The following is a 21817-nucleotide window of genomic DNA, read 5'->3' as shown; positions in this document are numbered from 1 at the left end:
TTGTAATGGCCGAAATTGAGTAAATGGAACGGAGTCCAACGTGGTTTCCATGTGTTTGATAAATTCCATTCCAGCCATTACAATGAGCCTGTCCTCCTATAGCTCCACCCACCAGCCACCACTGGCTAGTGATTTATTGTGGATGCTTATCTACCTCTGTGGGTACCTGACCCTGTCTGTTTCACCCTGTTGGCCTTTCGTCGACCTGTGTGTTGGTCCTGACCCTGTAGGACAACACTAGGGGCTCACACTGACCTACATGCCACAACGCTATGTAGAATAGTAGGAAATTCACTCGTTTTTTTTCTTTCTAGTAAGCCTAGTTATATTATTAACGGAGCCGGACAGATGGTCACACATACACAGAATTGCTGAACTGATTGTAAAAGTCGTCTTCAGTTTACATTTCATATCGAAGTAAACTTGGAGTCACGCAATGATATGGTGTGTGTGTGGTCCTCCCACTACAACTTGGGAAACCATGCAGTTTATTAGGCTACAGATAAAATAAATTGATCAACTTCACAGGGTGGGTGGTGAAAGTGCACGGTGTTTAGTATGAGGTGCCTTTCCAATAAATATCGAGAGTCTTATTCTTGTGACATGATGATTGATGCTTGGCTGCCATTTGACAAATAGTCTCATGTAGACTAGCCAGCTGTTGGCTAGAGAGCACATGCCAAGACCAGAGTAGGAACATCTGCTATTTAAAGCAAAGTTTGACAAAACTATCCGTAGAGTTGAAAATGCGATAAACACATTGAACGTTAGGTTTTGATGTTCCAAATAAAAATCAAAGGGCAAAAGTACATTGTGTGCTTATTTTCTTTGCGGATTTTAGAATATTTGCATGAAAATCTGTCGCCAATTGGATGGAAACCTAGCTAGTGAAGCAAGTAGATGGACTCAAAAAACATCATCCCAGTTGGCATAGCTGGACAAGAAAGCAAAAAAGATGGTGACAGCCAAAGTAAGCCATCATGATGGTATGCATTGCTGTGGTGATTTCAGTAAACAAACAGTGCAAATCAACATCCGGTAGAAAACAACGCAACAGTAGAAATTGAAATATTTTAACTCTGGCGGCAAGTCCGTCTACCATTGCAGCTGACGGCATTTACCATTGTGCTCTCATTGAAAGCAATGACATCCGGTTGCCGTCTACCACGTACCATGTAAACGCAGTTTAGTTGAGTAAATACTGTAATGACCTGGATAGATCATAAAGGAACAACTGTCCAGACAGAATATTGAGTTTACGAATTCACGGTTTATTAACCTAACTCCACACAAGCTACTGTTTGGCCGTAGCCCACACCAAATGCATGAAGGATACACGTATAAAACAACCGTGACCATCTCTTGTGAAGACCAGATGTAAGCGAGAGAACAATGGCTAAACATGGCCTTAAACTTGAGATGCTACACCCCCCCGCCAAACCCCAAAGATATGAAATGAGGGAAACAGTCTGTGGCAGGGGGCTGCCCCTCTGAGACCCAGGGGATGAAGGCAGGGACATGGGGGGACAAGGATGAGGTAATGGGGAATACAGTCCGCGGCTCAGGAGACTGGGTGAGTGGGCTGTCTGTGGCGCCTGGGGGTGGGTGCCTGAGGAATATCATTGCCAGAGGGGAATAGTGGGGGTCCCTGGGGTTTGGGGAGAAGAGGCCCCTCTGTATGGAGCTAACCTGTCGCAGTACCACTTTTTTCTCCCAGTGCACCAGCTCCCCAGCCACAAAGTGCCTTCCCTGTGTGTACACGTCATAGTTCCTCTTCTGCCTTAGACCTGCATTCCCCAGCTGCCCTCTAGTGACGGTGTGGACTGTCTCCAGGAGGTCCTGGAGTCTCCGGGCATATTCCGGCCCCGGGGGAACAGGAGGGCTATCCAGAGTCTGACCAAACGTCATCTCTGCAGGGGTGCGGAGCTCTCTGCCCAGCATGAGGAGGGCAGGCGTGCAGGAAGTGGAGTTTTGGACAGCAGAGCGGCATGCCATGAGGACCATGGGCAGGTGCTTGTCCCAGTCATGATAGTGTTTGGCAGAGACGATGGCCAGCTGCTGTCCAAGTGTTTTGTTGAAGTGCTCCACAAGGCCATCACTGTGAGGAGTAGTGCGGGTCCATCCACAGCCTTGGTCGCTGTGGATGGACTCCGCAGCTCTAAACCTGCTGAACATCCCTTGTGACCCCAAAGTGTCCCGTCCCAACCCCCCCATGAGTGCTCTGGAGCACAGCCTCCCACAGTGCTTTTGGGACCACCACCTCTCCTCTCCCGTAGCTGACTCTTTCCATGCCCGCTGTAGCATACCATGAGCCAGCCGCAGTCTCTCAAACTTTGACCATCACCCTTTGGTCGCGAGTGAGAGAGCTGCCACCTTCCCACGGTGGTCTCAGCTGCGCATCTACCCACTGTAGCACTGGCTGTAGGTCTGTGTCCCGTCCCTGTTTCTGCCCCCATTCAGCTACGTAGACAGTCTGCAGCTCATAGCAGACAGGCCCGCTCGCCCGACACACTGTGGCACAGACCCCTTCCTCCGCACACAGCTCTCTCTCACATCCCTCTCTCCGCTCACAGTGGCGGCACCCGTCTGCAGTACAGGGCCGATGGGACATGGCGTCGACGTTGGAGTGTCGTGCCCCTGCCCTGCACTGAAGTCATATGGCTGAAGCTCCTCCAACCAGTGTGCAACCTGCCCCTCTGGCTCTTTGAAAGACATGAGCCACTGGAGAGCAGAGTGGTCAGTCCTTACAGTAAAGGGCAGGCCACCCAGGTAGTACTTGAAGTGTTTGATGGAAGCCACAACAGCCAGGAGCTCCCGCCGGGTGACACAGTAGCAGCACTCGTGTGTTGACAAAAGTACGCCACCACTCTCCCCCTCTGGCCCCACCCGGGCCAGCACCCCACCCATGCCCACATTGCTTGTGTCTGTGTCCAGGATAAATGGCAAGGTGAGGTCAGGGGGGGCAAGCACAGTGGCCTTGATCAGTGCACGTTTGAGGGTGTTGAAGGCCTCCTCACACTCCACTGTCCAAGTGAAAGCCTTGAAGCCCCGCTGTGCTCCTGTAGTACGAGGCCAGGCCCAGGAAGCTCTTCAGCTGATGCTGATCAGTGGGGGTGGTCCAGTCTTGGACAGCCCCCACTTTGTCATCCATGATGCTGATACCCTCCTTCCCCACTCGGTGGCCCAAGGAGGACAACTCTCCTCATGAAGTGGCACTTCAGGGTGGAGCTTCAGGCCTGCGGTAGCCACCCTCTCCAGCACACGCCATAGCGCCACCAGGGCTGACTGGAAGAAGCTGCCATGGGCCAGGATGTCGTCGAGGTATACCAGACACTCCTGTCGGGGAATGCCATCCAGCACCCTGTCCATCAAAAGCTCAAAAGTAGCTGGAGCTTTGTACAGGCCGACGCACAGGACCTTGAACTGCCAGTTTCCTCTGTTAGTGGAGAACGCAGTTTTGGCTCTGGCCTCTGGGGAGAGGGGCACCTGCCAGTAGCCACTGCGGAGGTCTAGTGAGGAGAACCAGGAGGACCCCCTAACCAGGTCCAGCGACTCATCGATACGTAGTATGGGGTATGAGTCCTTCCTGGTTACCTCATTCAGCCGCCTATAGTCCGCACAGAACCTCAGCTTGCCCCCCTTATGAACCATGACGACTGGTGCCGCCCAGGAGCTGAGGGCTCGATGAAATCTGCCCCTTCTATCTCCAACACAGCCTTGTCTGCCGCCTCCTGGTGTGCCAGCGGGATACGCCAGGGATGCATCTTGATGGGCCGAGCATCACCTGTGTCGATCTCATGCTGCACCAGATGAGTCTGATCCACCTCTTCCTCACTCGGTGCAAAGCTGTCTCTGAATTCAAACAGCAACTGCCACAACCGTTCCTCCCCCATATCTCCCTGACTGCAGACCGTGTCCTCTCATCTGGGGTAGCTGGGCTGGGCTGAGGGGGGGCGCAGCCCGGGCTCACAGAGGGATGTGTCGTGGAGGTAGCTGGGGGAATGTAACACACAGCCATAGGTGATAGAGGGGCTGGGGAAAAGTCACACACAGATGTGGGGGAGGGGGAGCAGCCATGAGTCTCTGCTGCTTTAACTGTTGGAGTAAAGGGTTTGTTGGGTTGTGTGAATGTGACATGGGGGGGGGGGGGGCGTGGTGACTGCCGACCCTCCCTGGAAGCTCCATGTGCCCCCATTTAGGTCTAACTGGCAGCCTGTGCTCCTAAGAAAGTCCAACAGCCGCCACCCACACAGGATGAGGTACAGTCCTGCCCCCTACTGTCAGTCATTATTCCCTTCCCTTTCATGCATACCAGCTCACCTGTGACTGTGCGGAGCTGCACAGTTGTGGGCTCAAACGGAGTCCAACCTGGCACAATATCTAGCCTCACCAGGGTTACTGTGGACCCAGTGTCCACCAGGGCAGAGCAGGGCACCCCTCTACAGTGACATAACAAAAACCCCAACACAGTTGAAGCCCCAGCCCACACTAGCTCCCTCTCCAAAGCCATCTCCAAGGCTATCTGCGATGACTCAGGATGAGCCAGCTGGGTCTGTATGCGCAGCTCCGTAGGAGAGAGCGCCTGTATGAACTGGTCCCGTGCTAGCTCGCTCTGCACGGAGGGGGGCATGTGAGCATATGCCCGCCGAGAGAGGCTCTCAATGTCATTAGCTAGCACCCGTAGAGGCTCTCCAGGCTGCCTGCGTCTATTACTCAGTTCGGAGCGCAGTAGCCCGGGCTGTACACACTGTCCAAAGCGCCGCCTCAGTGCTCCCACTAAAGCCCCATAATCACATCTGTCCTCGGGGCTAATCAATATCAAACTGGACAGAGCATCATCCGTGAGGCACAAAGCCAACTGCAGTGCCACTATCTTCATTCGACCCTCCCCCCCTCCAAAATGAGCTAACAGTTCAAACTGAGCATGAAAAGCTTCCCAATCCGCCTTACCGGAGTACTTCGGGTTCTTAACAGATACGGACGCGATCGGGGACTGGGCGCTGCCATGTTTGTTACCATCCTGAGCCACACATTCCTCGTCCCGCAGCGTCACCCTTTTGGTCCACGCGAAGAACAGTCAACGAAGCACTCATGTCCGCTTCAGCGGCCATCATTCTAGCGGTCACCCTCAAGCGGCCTCTGTGCGCCGATGCCCTGGCCAGATCCTCCGACGTCCATACACACGCACCTCCTTAGCCAAAGTCGTCCCCTACCTCCACCTTCACTTTCGGATTCCCTCGAAGCATTTTCAACCCCCGTTCTCACGTACGTTAGCTAGCCACATTTGTCAGCTAGCTAGCTGGCTAAGTTTTTCCCTCCCCCGAAAGAACACAGCTGTCTGTGCGGGTCGCTACAATACTTTAACACTTATTTTTCTTAACTGCATTGTTGGTTAAGGGCTTGTAAGTAAGCATTTCACTGTATTTGATTTGATTCACTATCGTAGGTTGGTGACTGTCCTCAGATTTGTATCTAAAGGTGTGTTCAATTGGATGAGGCACGTGAAACGTTTCATATAGAAATGCATTGTGTAGAACAGACAGTTTTCTACATGACTAGAAGCAGGGAGCAGAAGGAATATAGTCAGCTATATTACGTTTCTACCTGCAGGTTTCTGTAACGTTGCACAACATTGAACAATGGCCTGGTGTCATATGTCACAGCAAGGCCATAAGTGCAGCCTGCTGAGTCTTTCCCCTGTGGCCCCTCCCCATACCTGCCAGACAAGAATGGAATGGGACAGTTAGGACACGTTTCTGTTAACTCGCTCCTCACTGTCTCTTAAACAACACTGGGCTGTGTAAGGACACGAAACAGCTGCTTCTGATGTTGTTATCGGACTTCTGTTGAAGTTGCTCCTGTTCATTAATGGCCAAGTGGAGAATGCCTGTATTCTGTTGTTGGTTTAGCATGTTGTAATGGGTGTGATATTTGGTTTTTCAGGAACCGGAGATGGAGGAATTAACGATATTCGAGCAGCATACTATAACACTCGGCAAAGTAAGTGTCTCTTGTTTGGTCGGTCAGTGTTTTGATGTTATATTGTCACCTGAAACTAAACAAATTGTACAGTACTTCACTTGCATCAAGGTACACTGAAAGAAATAGCCTACTGAACCACTTTAGTTAGAATGGACTTCAAAACTATCAGTTTCAGTGGCGAACTGCAGGAATTAAGAGTAACAAAGACATGCCCTGCTCCCTGTTACTCTAGGTACAGGTCAGGTGACACACTTCAGTGCTGATGGAATGTGCTCACTCTCTCTCTCCCCCCTTTATCACCCTCCCTCTCTCTTGATGGCAGGATTCCAAGATGGGGTTTGGCTTTGCGATATCAGGAGGCAGAGACCAGCCGAACCCGGACTCAGGGGACACAGCCGTGATAGTTTCAGATGTGGTGCGGAACGGACCCGCTATGGGACGGCTATTGTAAGTCACCTATACACCTTTACCCTTCAGGCTAGCCAGTAGAGCCAACCTGCTTGCTTACAGCTGCACTAGGGTCAGACAGACTTCCTGACACTGCAGAGCCATCTCGAGATATGGCTTGGAAAACCTACCTCAATCCAGGGATGAGAAATGCGTTGTACTCTGAATTGTTCCATTATCCCAAATGTTACACCAAGATTGGGGACGAAAAGGGGAAAAAACTGCCCTTTTTTTCCTCATGCTAGCTAGCAGTAGCCATTATGGAATGGCGCGTTGCGTTGAACAACAAAGGAGCTGATTGGCTGATACTGCCATAACAAAAAACAATACAAGTGACTCCAAAATGTATATAGCATCCTCATTAATGTAGTGTTTAGAAAACGTTATATTCTTATTTACATGAAAAGATACTCCAAAATGACACAATACATTATTTATTGGTCAAATTTGCAGTCACACAAGCTTGATGTAGTCATTGCGTGCTATGAATATGGGACCAAATACCTTTTACAACTTTAATACACACAAGTGAATTTGTCCCAAAATGGGGGGGAGACACTATGTACAAAAAGTGCTGTAATTTCTAAATGGTTCCCCCAATATGGATGGGTGAACCATGCTGAGTACAGAGCCAAAACAACAAAACATTTGTCACTGTCCCAATACTTTTGGAGCTCACTGTATATAAACACACACACACATACAAACACTTAAAATGGCATGTGTTTGATCCTTAGCAGTGCTTGATTACCTTGTTCTACATCTCGTCCCTTTCCAAAAGCGTCAGAGATCAGATCGTCATGGTCAATGGAGTGTCAATGGAGAATGTCTACTCTACCTTCACCATCCAGAACCTCAAGTCATGTGGCAAAACAGCCAACATAGTGAGTACTGGCAAACTTTATCTTCTGTTCTGTTTAGATGAGTTATTCTTGACATCTTCGTAAGATCTGTGAGCAACTCCAACCCCAGGTTATGGATGTGAGATCATGATTTCAGTACACCAGAAAAAAATGTATGTAATACATTTTTCAGCTGTGTTACTGACTCTCCCTCTCTCAGACAGTGAAGCGTCCTCGTAAGATCCAGCTCCCCGCCAGCACCAGACCCTCGCGTGCTGCCTCCTACTCCAACCTGCTGGACCAGGACCTCCCACAGAGGCCCCGACGCTACTCCGATGGTAGTGACCAGGCCCACAAAGCTGACCGCTACCGCTCCGCCCTCGACCGCAACGGGACCGCTCATGCCCTGCCGCTAAGTTCAGGGTACAAACGGCTCCCACAGCAGGCCTTCCCAGACAAGCCAATCAAAGCCACCCTGCTGAAGAAGAAACTCACAGACGGTAAGGAGAAACAGGAGAGAGAATTTGCGGCGTGTTTATTATACCACGCCGTAGCAAAAGGTTTCAAAACGTCATCGCAGATCTGACATAGTGCAAGCCTTGCATTCACCCATCTATATCAATTTCATGTTGCCTTCCTGTTTCAGAGTATGGACTGAAGTTGGGAAGCCAGATCTTCATCAAACACATGACTGAGACGGGTCTGGCTGCCAAGGAGGGCACTCTGCAGGAGGGAGACCTCATTCTCAAGGTAAGCGAAAGCAGGCTGTTATGATATTTCATCACAAAACATTTGGTTTGTACATAGATTTGATTTTTTACTGGGACCATAAACCAAATGCTTTTGGTATTCTAACAGTGTCTTTTTTTCAATATTTGTCGTGTCATTGTATGAAGCCAAGGAGATTTCTGCATTGTGTGACCACATCATTTTTCAACTTCCTGTTCAGATCAATGGGATGACCACAGAGAACCTGTCCCTTCTGGAGACCAAGCACCTGGTGGAAAAGTCCCGGGGAAAGCTGACCATGATGGTCCTGCGAGACGACCGCAAGTTCCTGGTCAGCATCCCAGAAGTGCAGGACAGTGCCCCCAACAGCGAGGAGGACCACCGCGGCAACAGCAGCTCTGAACTGGAGGGTGAGGGAGAGAGGGTGGAAGTAGTGTATTAGGGAGAGAATGTAGCATCAGCACTGCACCTCATGACTGGAGGGAGGGAAGGTGGAAGGAGGGGGAAAACCGAGGCTGGGGGAGGAGAAAAGTGATTGATGTGAAATGTGATGTCAGAAGCAGCTCCTGAACAGCTAGCTGATCCAGTATGTGGTTTTAATGTCTTTCCTTGGTTGTCCTCAGACATTTCAGACCTGGATACAGACATCCCCACTCCCAGAGACAGAGTGTCACGCTCTGCAACTAGAGAACGACGCACACGCAGGTTACCTCACCTGAAACAACATGCTTATTTCACCTATTCTGATCTTCTTATTGAGATGTCTGTACTTAATCCAACATTTTCTTAAAGGAACGGTTCACACATTTTGAATGTTATATTGTTTTTGTGCATCTCCGCGTGATGTTCTATTGATTACCTGGGTCATTTCATGTTTTTATGTGTATCTGAGTTACTGTCGTTCAAGCCGGCAGAAATCCGTCCGGTATGACGTAGCACTGTGATAAAGTCTCTCTCACTACAATGGAAGTTTTACATCGCAAAAACGTCTATCATACATGTCATATTTTAATACTGGCTGATGTCATACCTCGGGAGGAGATCTTCTCTCGAATGAGCCATTGATCATATTTTTGCGATATTCCTACCTCGAGAAGACTACTAAATTGATAGCTGTGAAATCGCCTAAACTAACTGCACTAACTAGTTACTTTACATGCTGATATTGTGTAGCCATGTTAGCTTGCTAGCTACCTAGCTAGGTAGTCAGTTACCTAGCCAGCCAGCCCATAGAGAGAGCATTGCATTGTGGATTTTGTAGTCGACTGCAACAGATTTCCACAACGATTTTCCATGTTGCTACCAACCTTATTATAATGCCAAAAATGACATTTGTTCACCAAAAAAATATTGTTCTCACATATTAGTGTTATTTAACACTGTTAATTAAAGGGTGGATTTTTCCTTTAAGTGACAAGTCTGCTGTTAACCTATGTATGACAAGGCATTCTGTCTCTCTGGCTTGTTGCAGAAGAGCTGAGCCTCCTCTAGTAGCTAAGTCACGTGATCCGTCCCCGGTGCGGTCGACACTGTCCCGGCCTGTTGCTAAAGCCTACCCCTCTCACCGAGGTGAGTCCAGTCATAAACATTGGTCCATCCCACTCATGTGTAATCCGTAACCTGTCATATTGACCTGACCTGACCTGTGTATTTCAATCCAGCCCTCTCAGAGTCTGAGTCTGACCGTAGTGCATCACCCACTCCTGTCAGGAAGGACAGCCCAGACCACGCCAACAAATACAGGTGGGTTCAACCTCAAATTAGACACATTTGGTTTGATATTATCTGTCTTAGTGTGTTTCATTGGAGGGTGTTTCTCTCTTGCTGTAGAACTCTTTCAGGGCTGTCCACCCTCCCCAACTCCAAAGCCTCACCTGCCGTCTTTGACTGGGTCGCCCCACGTTCCTCCCGTCCCTCCTCCTCCACCTTGAGACCTCGCAAAGGTAAACACCACACGGGCTATAGGGAAATCTCATCAAATGACACTGAGTGGATCATGATAATAACATGTTCTCTCCCTCCCTCTCTCTCCTTCACTGTCTATCTCTCCTCTTTCACTGTCTCTTGCTCTCCTTCACTCTCTGTCTGTCTGTGTAGTGGTGTCAGAGTCGGACTCGGACCGCAGTGCCTCCCCACCCCCCAGAAGAGGAGAGAGTTCCCGAGTCACAGAGGACCACTCCAGATACAGAGTGCTCCCTAACCTGCCCCACCCTAGGACACTGAGAGCCTCCCCCATCACCATTCGTCAGGATCCTCCTCGACGGGTCTCCTCTCCTGTCAAAGCCCCACTCCCAGGTCAGTACCTCAAGTTCCACAACAGGAACACCTTGACAGAACGTTAAGTGCATTGAAACGAGGTAGAAACGGCCACATAATTAGAGCATTACCCCTGTTCTCTCACCAGACTCTGAATCTGAGTCAGACAGCAGCTCTGGGCCCGCCCACAGCCAGGACTCCCGGAGCAGATACAGGTACCGATGAGGCCCACCCCTACCATCCTACCCCCCCAAGTCCCAGCAGGAGCCCCCGGACTGGGGCACTGGGCAGCCGATGCATGCCACCCACCTCCTCCTTCCACTCTTGTGCTATTATTAATATACTGTTAAGTTTTCATGAATTATTTTATTTTTGGTCTGTCGGCCTTGATTGACGATTACGTTGTACCCCATAATACATGTTGTTCTTGTGCCTACTGTGAGGTTCTGTTTAACAATAAAATAAAAGCGACTTCCACTGAGCACGTCTCTACTGTACATGTGGTTGAATCTGGTCAAAAAGCAATCAGCAGTATGATCAAAGCAACAGATTGCCTCTTACCTGACTTAATCTTAAAATGCATTTGAAATGATACATGGATTGTTTAGCATTCATGGCATGAATAACAGACTGAGGTACTCTTTTCGAATTTAACACAACAATGATGCTAAATTGTCCATATGCTCATGACGTGATTAGCCATGTGAGACAGCTCCCCCAGAGGCCCTAAGGTGAATATATCACTCTTCTCATCCTTATCATTATCTATTTTAGCCATGGGTCCCCCTTTCCACACGTAACTGAGTTCTGTTGTCTTCCTCCCTCACTCCAACCTCCCTCTTCTCTTCCAGAGCCACTCCCTTGGTAGCCATGTTGCCCCAGGTGGAGCCCCCCAAGTGGAAAGCCCCCAGTGTCACAACGAGCCATCCTGTTAAAGGTGTGTGCGTATTGACTTACCTGTATTTGTAACTTATTATTATTGCTCATGTGTGGTCTGTTTTGTGGTTTGTTTAGCTATGTGTTGTATGTGTGGAACTGCTTTGCTTTATCTTGGCCAGGTCGCAGTTGTAAATGAGAACATGTTCTCAACTAGCCTACCTGGTTAAATACAAAAATGTGTGTGTCCATATCCCCAGGGCGCTCAGGATCAGAGTCGGAGGCAAGCTATGCGTCAGTCCCTCGACTGGAGTCTGTAGACAGTGGAGGCTCCAGCTCCAGGGTATCCAAGAACAGATACAGGTCAGGCTGACAGACACACACCAACTCTTCTATAACATTGGCACACAAACACGTTTAGTCAAAACGGTTTCAATAGTTGACTGCTTCAGTGCACTAGATTCTCTGAAGATAAAGCCAGGATGCTAGACTGGTTAGTCTACTTATACAAGGAACTGGGTGAACACTTGAAACAACACTGACAAATGCCATCAGAAAGTATTCACACCCCTTGACATTTTCCACATTTTGTTGTGTTACAACCTGAATTTGAAATGGATTAAAATAAGATTTTTTTGTCACTGGCCTGACATGTCTTGAGTCTAAGTATTCAACCCCTTTTGTTATGGCAAGCCTAAATAAGTTCAGGCGTTTAAATGTGCTTAACAAGTCACATAAGTTGCATGGACTCACTTTGTTTCCAATAATAGCGTTTAACTAACAGTTTTTGAATGACTGCCTCATCTCTGTACCCCACACATAGACTTATCTGGAAGTCACCTCGGACTAGCAGTGAAATTCAAACACAGATTCAAACACAAAGACCAGGGAAGACCCCAGTATCTCTACTTGCACATTCATCTTCTGCACATCTACCATTCCAGTGTTTAATTGCTATATTGTAATTACTTCGCCACCATGGCCTATTTATTGCCTTCCTTATCCTACCTCATTTGCACACACTGTATATAGACTTTTCCTACTATACTATTGACTGTATGTTTGTATATTCCATGTGTAGCTCTGTTCTATGTGTCAAACTGCTTTGCTTTATCTTGGCCAGATCGCAGTTGTAAATGAGAACTTGTTCTCAACTAGCCTACCTGGTTAAATAAAATAAAGGAAGATTTTTCAATGCCTTGCCAATTAGGGCAACTATTGGCAGATATTGAATATCCCTTTTGAGCATGGTGAAGTTATTAATTACACTTTGGATGCTGTATCAATACACCCAGTGACTACAAAAGATGCAGGCGTCCTTCCTAACTCAGTTGCCGGAGAGGAAGAAAACCGCTCAGGGATTTCACCATGAGGCAATGGTGACTTTAAAACAGTTAGAGTTTAATGGCTGTGATAAGAGAACTGAGGATGGACCAACGACATTGTAGTTAGTCCACAATACTAACCTAATTGACAGAGTGAAAAGAAGGAAGCCTGTACAGAATAAAGATATTCTAAAACATGCATCCTGTTTGCAACAAAGCACTAAAGTAATACTGCAAAAAATATGGCAAAGCAATTCACTATTTGTCCTGAATACAGAGTTGTATTTGATTTGCCCCAAACATAACACACTACTGTTCCACTCTCCACATTTTCAAGCATAGTGGTGGCGGCATCATGTTATGGGTATTCTTGTAATCGTTAAGGACTGGGGAGATTTTCAGGAAAAAAGACACTGGGAGATTTCACCTTTCATCAGGACAATAACCTAAAACACAAGGCCAAAGTCTACGGGCGGAGTTACATTTTTGAATTAAATCTGTGTGAAAATCTATGGCAAGACTTGAAAATGGTTGTCTAGCAATGATCATCCAATTTGACAGAGCTTGAAGAATTTTGAAAAAAATACATGGGTAAATATTGAGAGCTCTAATTAATCAATTTTGAATTCCGGCTGTAATGCAACAAAATGTGGAATAAGTCAAGGAGTATGAATTTTTTCTGAAGGCAGAGGTCAGCAACAGGCCAAAACTGTCAGTGTTTTTTTTGTGCACGTTATTAGTCAAATAAATTGACAAGAATTTGGTTAAATGTGATCATGTCTAAATGTAATTAGAGTATGACATATTTTCAAAAATAAGCTCTTTTTGGTCTTACATAGCTTAATGGTTAGAGCGTTGGACTAGTAACCGAAAGGTTGCAAGATCGAATCCCTGAGCTGACATGGTAAACTGTCGCTCTGCCCCAGAACAAGACAGTTAACCCACTGTTCCTAGGCTGTCATTGAAAATAAGAATTTGTTCTTAACTGACTTTCCTAGTTAAATAAATAAAAAACGTGTTAAATTTGCTGGGTACATTTAAAAAAATAAAATAAAATCCGGCTCCCCGACCATTCGCTTGAACAAAAATCATCCCACGGCTGAATCTAGTTGCCTACCCCTGAATATTTTATTTTTTAAATGTAACCTTTTATTTAACTAGGCAAGTCGGTTAAGAACAAATTCTTATTTACAAGGACGGCCTACCTGGGAACAGTGGGTTAACTGCCTTGTTCAGGTGCAGAACGACAGATTCTTACCTTGTCAGCTCGGGGCCTCAAGTAGTTGACACAGTAAGGGCATTATATTGAGTGTGCTTGCTCTCTCTCTCTCTCCCAGAGCTCTGCCTGAGATGAAGTCTTCTCCAGCTCCAGTAGTGAGACAGGACCCCCCTCGACAAGGCATGACCCCCTCCAGTCCAGTCTCAGGTCAGTGTCCCTCCTGTGAAAGATGAGCACCGTCTAAGAAGATGGAATTTTGGGGTTGGAAATCCTAAGGTCTGAACATGTACAGTGCCTTCAGAAAGAATTCATACCCCTTAACTTATTCCACATTTTGTTGTGTTAAAATCTAAATTCAAAATTGATTAGATTTGTTTTCCTCACACCCATCTCTAACACAGTACCTCATAATGACAAATGTGCTTCGACAAAGTATTAACAGAGGTGTGAATACTTATGTAAATTAGATATCTGTATTTCATGTTCAATAAATGTGAAATTATAAAAACATGTTTTCACTTTGTCATAATGGAGTATTGTGTGTAGAATAAGTCAAGGGGTATGAATACTATCTGAAGGCACGATGTCAAATTTCAATCAAATGTATTTATAAAGCCCTTTCACATCAGTAGATGTCACAATATGTGATACAGAAACTCAGCCTAAAACAGCAAGCAATGCAGATGTAGAAGCATGGTGGTTAGGAAAAGCACCATAGAAAGACAGAAACCTAGAGGAACCAGGCTCTGAGGGGTGGTCAGTCCTCTTCTGGCTCTGCCGGGTGGAGATTATAAGAGTACATGGCCATTAAGGCCAGATATGTATCCTGATCCTCTGTTTGCCCTGTTAAGGTTCCTCTGATTCGGACCGTACACCCTCACCCCCTAGGAGGTCTGGGAGTACAGATGTGGAGAGCAACCACAGGTAAAACTCTAGTTTACAGTATCTTCTAGAAACCACTATAGACAACCAGGTAAAGAACAGTTTTTATTAACCACCATAAAAAAAAGAATGCTCCTCTGTGACAAAAGTCACTGTCACTATTCAAGTCATTCTGATCACAAGTGTGTGCTCACTTCCACCTTCTCTGACCTCTAACTCACTGTAGAAGTGTTATTGTGGAAATGTGAGTGAATGGTAATGCATCTCTTGTAGTATTCCACACAGAGCCAATGGCAATGTCCGCACTGGGATATCAATGAAGAGCAACCCTCCAGTCTACTGTAAGTATCAGCTCTCCAATGTCCTCTTTATAATGTAAACTCAGCAAAAAAAGAAACGTCCCTTTTTCAGGACCCTGTCTTTCAAAGATAATTCATAAAAATTCAAATAACTTCACAGATCTTCATTGTAAAGGGTTTAAACACTGTTTCCCATGCTTGTTCAATGAACCATAAACAATTAATGAACATGCACCTGTGGAACGGTCGTTAAGGCAATTAAGGTCACAGTTATGAAAAACTAGGACACTAAAGAGGCCTTTCTACTGACTCTGAAAAACACCAAAAGAAAGATGCCCAGGGGCCCTGCTCATCTGTGTGAATGTGTCTTAGGCATGCTGCAAGGAGGCATGAAGACTGCAGATGTGGCCAGGGCAATAAATTGCAATGTCCGTACTGTGAGACGCGTAAGAGCGCTACAGGGAGACCGGACGGACAGCTGATCATCCTCGCAGTGGCAGACCACGTGTAACAACACCTGCACAGGATCGGTAAATCCGAACATCACACCTGTGGGACAGGTACAGGATGGCAACAACAACTGCCCGAGTTACACCAGGAACGCACCAGGAACGCACAATCCCTCTATCAGTGCTCAGACTGTCCGCAATAGGCTGAGAGAGGCTGGACTGAGGGCTTGTAGGCCTGTTGTAAGGCAGGTCCTCACCAGACATCACCGGCAACAAACCCACCGTCACTGGACCAGACAGGTCAGGCAATAAATGCTCTTCACTGACGAGTTGCGGTTTTCTGTCTCACCAGGGGTGATGGTCGGAATCGCATTTATCGTCGAAGGAATGAGCGTTACACTGAGGCCTGTACTCTGGAGCGGGTTCGATTTTGGAGGTGGAGGGTCCGTCACGTTCTGGGGCGGTGTGTCACAGCATCATCGGACTGAGCTTGTTGTCATTGCAGGCAATCTCAACGCTGTGCGTTACAGGGAAGACATCCTCCCTCATGTGGTACCCTTCCTGCAGGCTCATCCTGACATGACCCTCCAGCATGACAATGCCACCAGCCATACTGCTCGTTCTGTGCGTGATTTCCTGCAAGACAGGAATGTCAGTGTTCTGCCATGGCCAGCGAATAGCCCGGATCTCAATCCCATTGAGCACGTCTGGGATCTGTTGGATCGGAGGGTGAGGGCTAGGGCCATTCCCCCCCAGAAATGTCCGGGAACTTGCCTTGGTGGAAGAGTGGGGTAACATCTCAGAGCAAGAACTGGCAAATCTGGTGCAGTCCATGAGGAGGAGATGCACTGCAGTGCTTAATGCAGCTGGTGGCCACACCAGATACTGACTGTTACTTTTGATTTTGACCCCCCCGTTGTTCAGGGACACATTATTCCATTTATGTTAGTCACATGTATGTGAAACTTGTTCAGTTTATGTCTCAGTTGTTGAATCTTATGTTCATACAAATATGAATATAATATGAGTATTTATTTTAAGTTTGCTGAAAATTAACGCAGTTGACAGTGAGAGGACATTTCTTTTTTTGCTGAGTTTATTAGTAACTCTGGATGGAAGGTCTTAACTGTTATTTCCATTTCAGCCAAGACAGAGGAACCCCTCTACTCCCTACCCCCAGACTCCATTCCTACACCTAGCTTGGGGTGAGTTGTTTTATTTATACCCATATAGCCTACATTAAAGGCATACTGGCGATGAGGCCCTTTTATCTACTTCCCCAGTCAGATGAACTCGTGGATACCATTTTTGTGTCTGTGTGTCCAGTATAAAGGTATAAAGTGGTAGTTTTTCAAGTCAATGCTAACTAGCATTAACGCAATGACTGGAAGTTTATGGGTATCTACTTGCATGCTAGCCGAAACAGATATAATATTTGACTAAAATAATACTTTTTAACCTTGCTTACATTTGTATTCAATCGCATTTCTTTATGCGTGGGAATACTTTGGAACAGATTTCCAAAATTAAAATTAGTTGGAGCTGATTTGCTGGTGTTTTTAGTCTTTTATGTCCAACAATAACAAACAAACAACTTTGTTTTTGTTTTGCTGCCAGTAGGGATACCCTGCTATAGTCTGTAGCATTTAAGACTGGACAATGCTCCTTCATAAATTCTCATTTTGATGTGACTCCTTTTTTCAAAACTGTGTTTACTCTCGGTTGATACAGCTCAGATCTGAACACAGTGTCGTTTGTGAAGGAGGGGAGCGTTGGCCTGAGACTGGTGGGAGGCAATGATGTGGGCATCTTTGTGGACGGGGTTCAGCACAACAGCCCCGCTCAGGAGCAGGGCATGAAGGAGGGGGACCAGATCATGCAGGTGAAGACCCACTGATCACAGCAGTGGTTACCACCGGGACAGGGTGTGTAGGTTTTTGTTCTAGCCCAGCACGAACACAGCTGATTCAACTAAGATCTTGATTGTTTAATAAAAATGTAATGCTGTGCTAAAGTAAAAGCCTGCACACACTGTAGCTCTCTGGGACAAGTGTTGGTGACCACTGAAGTGCTGATCTACAGTATCTACAGGACAGTATATGCAACACGTCTTTCACCACTTATGGGCTATGGTCTTGTTGTAGGTGAATGGGGTGGACTTTGGTTATTTCAACCGTGAGGAAGCTGCAATGTTCCTGATCAACATCAAGAGAGGGGAGCCGGTCGACATCCGTACTCAGAACAAGATGGACAGTGAGTATTACCTCAGAGACTGAAGCAGGTGCAGGGGTGGAAGAATTGTAGTTGATTTCAGAGGACTTGTCAGTGTGACATTTTCTATATAATTACTTTGGTAATAAATCTACCCCAGTAATAAGGTACATACAAATGATTAAGTTATTCCTAAATGACTGAGTTATTCTTCCTCTCGTCAGTTTACAAGAAGATCCTGAAGTCCAACCTGGGGGACTCGTTCTACGTCCGGACCCACTATGACAACGAGGTGGAGGGCAACATCGGCCTAGCCTTCACCAGGGGAGAGGTGTTCAGGGTAGTAGACACCATGCACAGGGGCAAGCTGGGAAAGTGGCTGGCTATACGCATGGGAAACGACCTGCATGAGCTGGACAAGGGCACCATCCCCAACCAGGTCAGGTGAGTTGAGACTAGAATGATTGGTTGTTTGGTTTATTCCTTCATTGGTTGGTTGGATTTGGATGTATGAAGATACATATGGTTACAGAGCATGACACCTGAGAGCAACGTACTGCACTTATTTCCAATGTGTACACTTAAAGATACTGTCATTGGGGTTGCTTTTATTCCACAATAATTCTATTACAACATATTTTCCATGGTATTTCCTCTCCGTCTCTCTCAGGGCCGAGACTCTGGCCAGAATTGAGCAGGCTCAGAGGGCCAGTGGAGAAGGGGATCGCCAGGTCTCAGGACCCAGGGCAGAGTTCTGGAAACTACGGGGGCTCAGAGGGGCCAAGAAGAACGTCCGCAGGACTCATGATGACCTGCTCCAGCTTACCATCCAGGGCAAATTCCCAGCATACGAGAGAGTTCTGCTCAGAAAAGGTAGGGACAGTTTTATATATTGCATAATAGTTCACATAATAGTCAAACACTTTGAACGTTTGTGTACTTTTTGTATTATGAATCAACACATGTACATCTTTTGACCCATGTGGCTCTCCAGCTAATTTCAAACGGCCAATCGTCATCATGGGTCCTCTGAACGATGTGGCCATGGAGAAGCTGGCCAGAGAGATGCCTGATGAATATGAGGTGGCAGAGATGGCTCCTCATAGTAGTGGCACAGATACTACTTCCACGGTCATCAAGCTGGACACAGTACGAAGGATTGCAGAGAAGGTGATGAAACAAACTGGGACTTGATCTGTTTTGGTGTGAGACAGAGCAGACGTACAACTGCTGTATGCTTGTTTGACTCCAGTACCAGAATTGAAGAAAAATGCCCTGTGTGTTTCTTCACTCTGTTTCCAGAACAAGCACCCTCTGCTGGACATTACTCCTACTGCAGTGGAGCGTCTGAACTACATCCAGTACCACCCCATGGTGCTGTTCCTGGACCCACACAGCAGGAAGGACGTCAAGGTCATGAGGCAGAGGATGTGCCCCAACTCCAACAAGACCTCCAGACGCCTCTACGCACAGGCCCTCAAGATGAGGAAGCACTGCAGCCATCTGTTCACAGGTTAACACACACACCTGTGTTATCAAAACACATACATGTTGTTTTTGCTCTTAAATGGTTTATCTGTAAAAAAAAACATGTCCCAAGTGGTTTTATTAAAAACTGTCCCATTGTTCCCAGCTCGTATTGATCTCCAGCCCAGCTGTAATGTGTGGTATGAGACTCTGAAAGACAAGATCAGACACCAGCAGGCCAAACCTGTCTGGGACTCAGAAGTCATGGTAACACAGACAGATACCAGCTCACAGTAAAACTGGGAATTTGCTCTCACCAAATTACCTGGTGGAATAAAGTAAAAAATAAGTAAGTGTGTGTGTGTGTGTGTGTGTGTGTGTGTGTGTGTGTGTGTGTGTGTGTGTTAGTTGGAGGGAGGCGGAGAGGAGGAGCTGGATGCATTGGACCGGACCCACTCAGACTACCTGAGTGCTGCCAGCGAACTAGAGGACACAGACGGAGAGGTCTACACTGACAATGAGGACCTGGAGGAACCATTTGATCCCAGCAATCAGCCCCAGATGTCAAGGCTCACCGCTCTAGCCCGGTCTTCAGAGCCTGCCTCTGAGTACCCCGGCCCCTCCCCCGAGTCCCTGAGAGAGGTTCCACCCCTGATGCATGTGTCTGAGCCCAGATCGACCCGTCGTCCATCTGACAGCCCTCCTCACGTTGACGTTGCTGATGACACCCGACCCTATCATAGCTTCTCAGATTCGGACTTCAGGGCCATTGACCAGGCTGTCCCAACCACCCCCTCGGACACACCCCCTGACTTCATAGCCCCTGACCCCAGAGTCTCTGTCTCTGTGCCTGAGCCCCCGTCGGCTGAACTGCTGCCAGAGAGCCCCCCAGCTGTCACACTGTCAGTCATAGAGAAGAAACTTCAACAGGTACTGGTGGGGCTGTCAGTCCAGCATAGCACAAACTCTTACAGATCCTCTAACTTGTAGTTTCCTTCCAAAGGCTCAAATACTCTGTTAACTTGGTCTCCAGTGATTTTGACCCATGACCTCTTTCACTCTTTCAGACCCGTATGGCAGAATCTCAGGAGAGGAAAGCATCTCCATCGTTCATTGTGTTAGTGAAGTAGACCAATATCTGATCATATTAATCTGTGTGACAATGTTTGTTTAATTGCATGGTCATCAAAATGCCTATCTATAAACCAACCTTAGCAATTGAGCAACTACTCCAGTCCTAGTCCAAATTATTCTATCCAAGTTGAGTAAGACTGAACTGACAGTTAGTAATGCCCTCTCTCTATCTCCTGATAGGTTGGCTCACCACCAGGCTGTCCAAACGAGACGCACTCGGATCCAAGGCAGTGACAGCTCTGACAATGAAGAGGCTGATGACATCGAGTGGGGTCCAGCTACAGAACTTTAGATTAGAGCACACCATTCCAGAACTATAACTCTAGAGAGCACAGACAACGGCCGTGTTCGAGAGCATCAAATCCGTGATGTGACTTACTGATCTGCAAATCCTAATCAGTCGCTATTTATGATAAAGTTCAGTCATTTGGCAGTCGCCTGCACAAACGAGGCAATAGCCTCTTAAATGGGAGATGTGAAATGCTCTCAACTTCAACCTTCAAGGATCACTTGTTTTTTTTGTCCCTCTGTTGGACCAACATCTTCTTTGGAGAGGTAAGTTGGAGGGCCAATGCTAGGGCTGCCTTCAGACATGGGAATTTAGGCAATGGCTTCCGCAGACCAGAGCTCTCACCTTTCTTTATGCTTAATTCCAAGAGAGGAAGATGTTTAATTTCACTGGAAATTCTAATAAAAAAACTCAGGGTTTTTGTATTTCTACAATTTGCGGTAAGACTGAACTGAATTGTGTGTACCTTTTTTTTTAAATAAATGCAATTTTTTAAATCAAAACTATGGAGTCGTTACCAACAACTTTGCTGTCAAGGATGTCATTTGAACAAAAAACATTTTAAAGCTGGAATCCTAAATTGAAACAATAACAGCGGTCACCCCACCTTTGGGGTCAAAACGAGTGCTATGTATGCAAGGACTGACCATTGATTATCTAAAATTATATATATAGTTAACCATATTGAGGCTTTTCAGTGTTTTAGATTTACTTTGTCTACAAACCATAGAGTATAACAAGCTTATATTTTGGGTTCTGATGGGGTATGTGATATATGGCCAATTGAACACGGCTAAGGGTTGTTCTTATGCGCAATGCGATGTGCCTGGATACAGCCCTTAGCCGTGGTATATTGGTCATATATCACAAACCCCTGAGGTGCCTTCTTGCTATTATAAACTGGTTAACAATGTAATTAGAGCAGTAAAAAATGTTTTGTCATACCCATGGTATACTGTCTGATATACCACAGCTGTGAGCCAATCAGCACTCAGGGCTCGAACCACACAATTTATAATATTGAAGAATCAATGGGTGTACATCGTTCATTTATAAGTCCAAATATGGATGTCGCAACTAAGTATTCTAGCTTTAATGGGAAATGCTCCAAAAACAATTATGGACATTCACAGAACACTGGATATAATGAAGCTCAATTTTCTATCCTGCTTCATTTGTCTGTTAAAATGACTGATTTTGTAAAGATTTTGTTCATTAAAGATTACAGATATGGCAATGAATATCTGCCCTTGTCATTGTTTTTCATTTAATTCTAGAACAGAATAGAAAATCCTCACCTTGTCCACCCATAACTATTTGTAATGTAACATCCCTGTGTTACAAATATCTTGGTTGAATAATCCAACATGTTTCTGTATAATGGATGAATGAAACTCAGTTTAGCTGTGA

At 46.5% G+C, this 21817-nt stretch overlaps 1 protein-coding gene across 1 annotated transcript; it reads left to right on the top strand.

Moving 5' to 3' along the window:
* The first annotated feature begins 5760 nt into the window (after nt 1-5760).
* On the top strand, nt 5761-21177 carry LOC120053179 (tight junction protein ZO-3-like). Its single transcript, XM_039000343.1, has 28 exons — nt 5761-6000; nt 6305-6429; nt 7211-7313; nt 7492-7771; nt 7918-8021; nt 8221-8410; nt 8624-8705; nt 9472-9569; nt 9662-9743; nt 9831-9943; nt 10098-10295; nt 10405-10471; nt 11108-11193; nt 11393-11495; nt 13795-13883; nt 14528-14600; nt 14832-14899; nt 16451-16510; nt 17031-17188; nt 17451-17559; nt 17742-17961; nt 18188-18390; nt 18512-18687; nt 18820-19030; nt 19151-19251; nt 19393-19914; nt 20052-20101; nt 20299-21177. The coding sequence occupies exons 1-28, from the start codon at nt 5953-5955 to the stop codon at nt 20408-20410; spliced, it is 3831 nt and encodes a 1276-aa protein (XP_038856271.1). The 5' UTR covers nt 5761-5952; the 3' UTR covers nt 20411-21177.
* The last annotated feature ends 640 nt before the right edge of the window (nt 21178-21817 follow it).

The sequence above is a fragment of the Salvelinus namaycush genome, chromosome 9 (genome assembly GCF_016432855.1).
Source record: "Salvelinus namaycush isolate Seneca chromosome 9, SaNama_1.0, whole genome shotgun sequence".
Classification (NCBI taxonomy): Eukaryota; Metazoa; Chordata; class Actinopteri; order Salmoniformes; family Salmonidae; genus Salvelinus; species Salvelinus namaycush.
This window is presented reverse-complemented; position numbering and strand designations above follow the sequence as displayed.

Bases quoted from the DNA above. Each gene is read 5' to 3' on its own strand.
- LOC120053179 (XM_039000343.1), top strand. From the start codon at position 5,953: ATGGAGGAATTAACGATATTCGAGCAGCATACTATAACACTCGGCAAA. The intron at 10,296-10,404 runs GTCAGTACCTCA...TTCTCTCACCAG, and splicing joins TGTCAAAGCCCCACTCCCAG to ACTCTGAATCTGAGTCAGAC. The intron at 14,601-14,831 runs GTAAAACTCTAG...CATCTCTTGTAG, and splicing joins GATGTGGAGAGCAACCACAG to TATTCCACACAGAGCCAATG.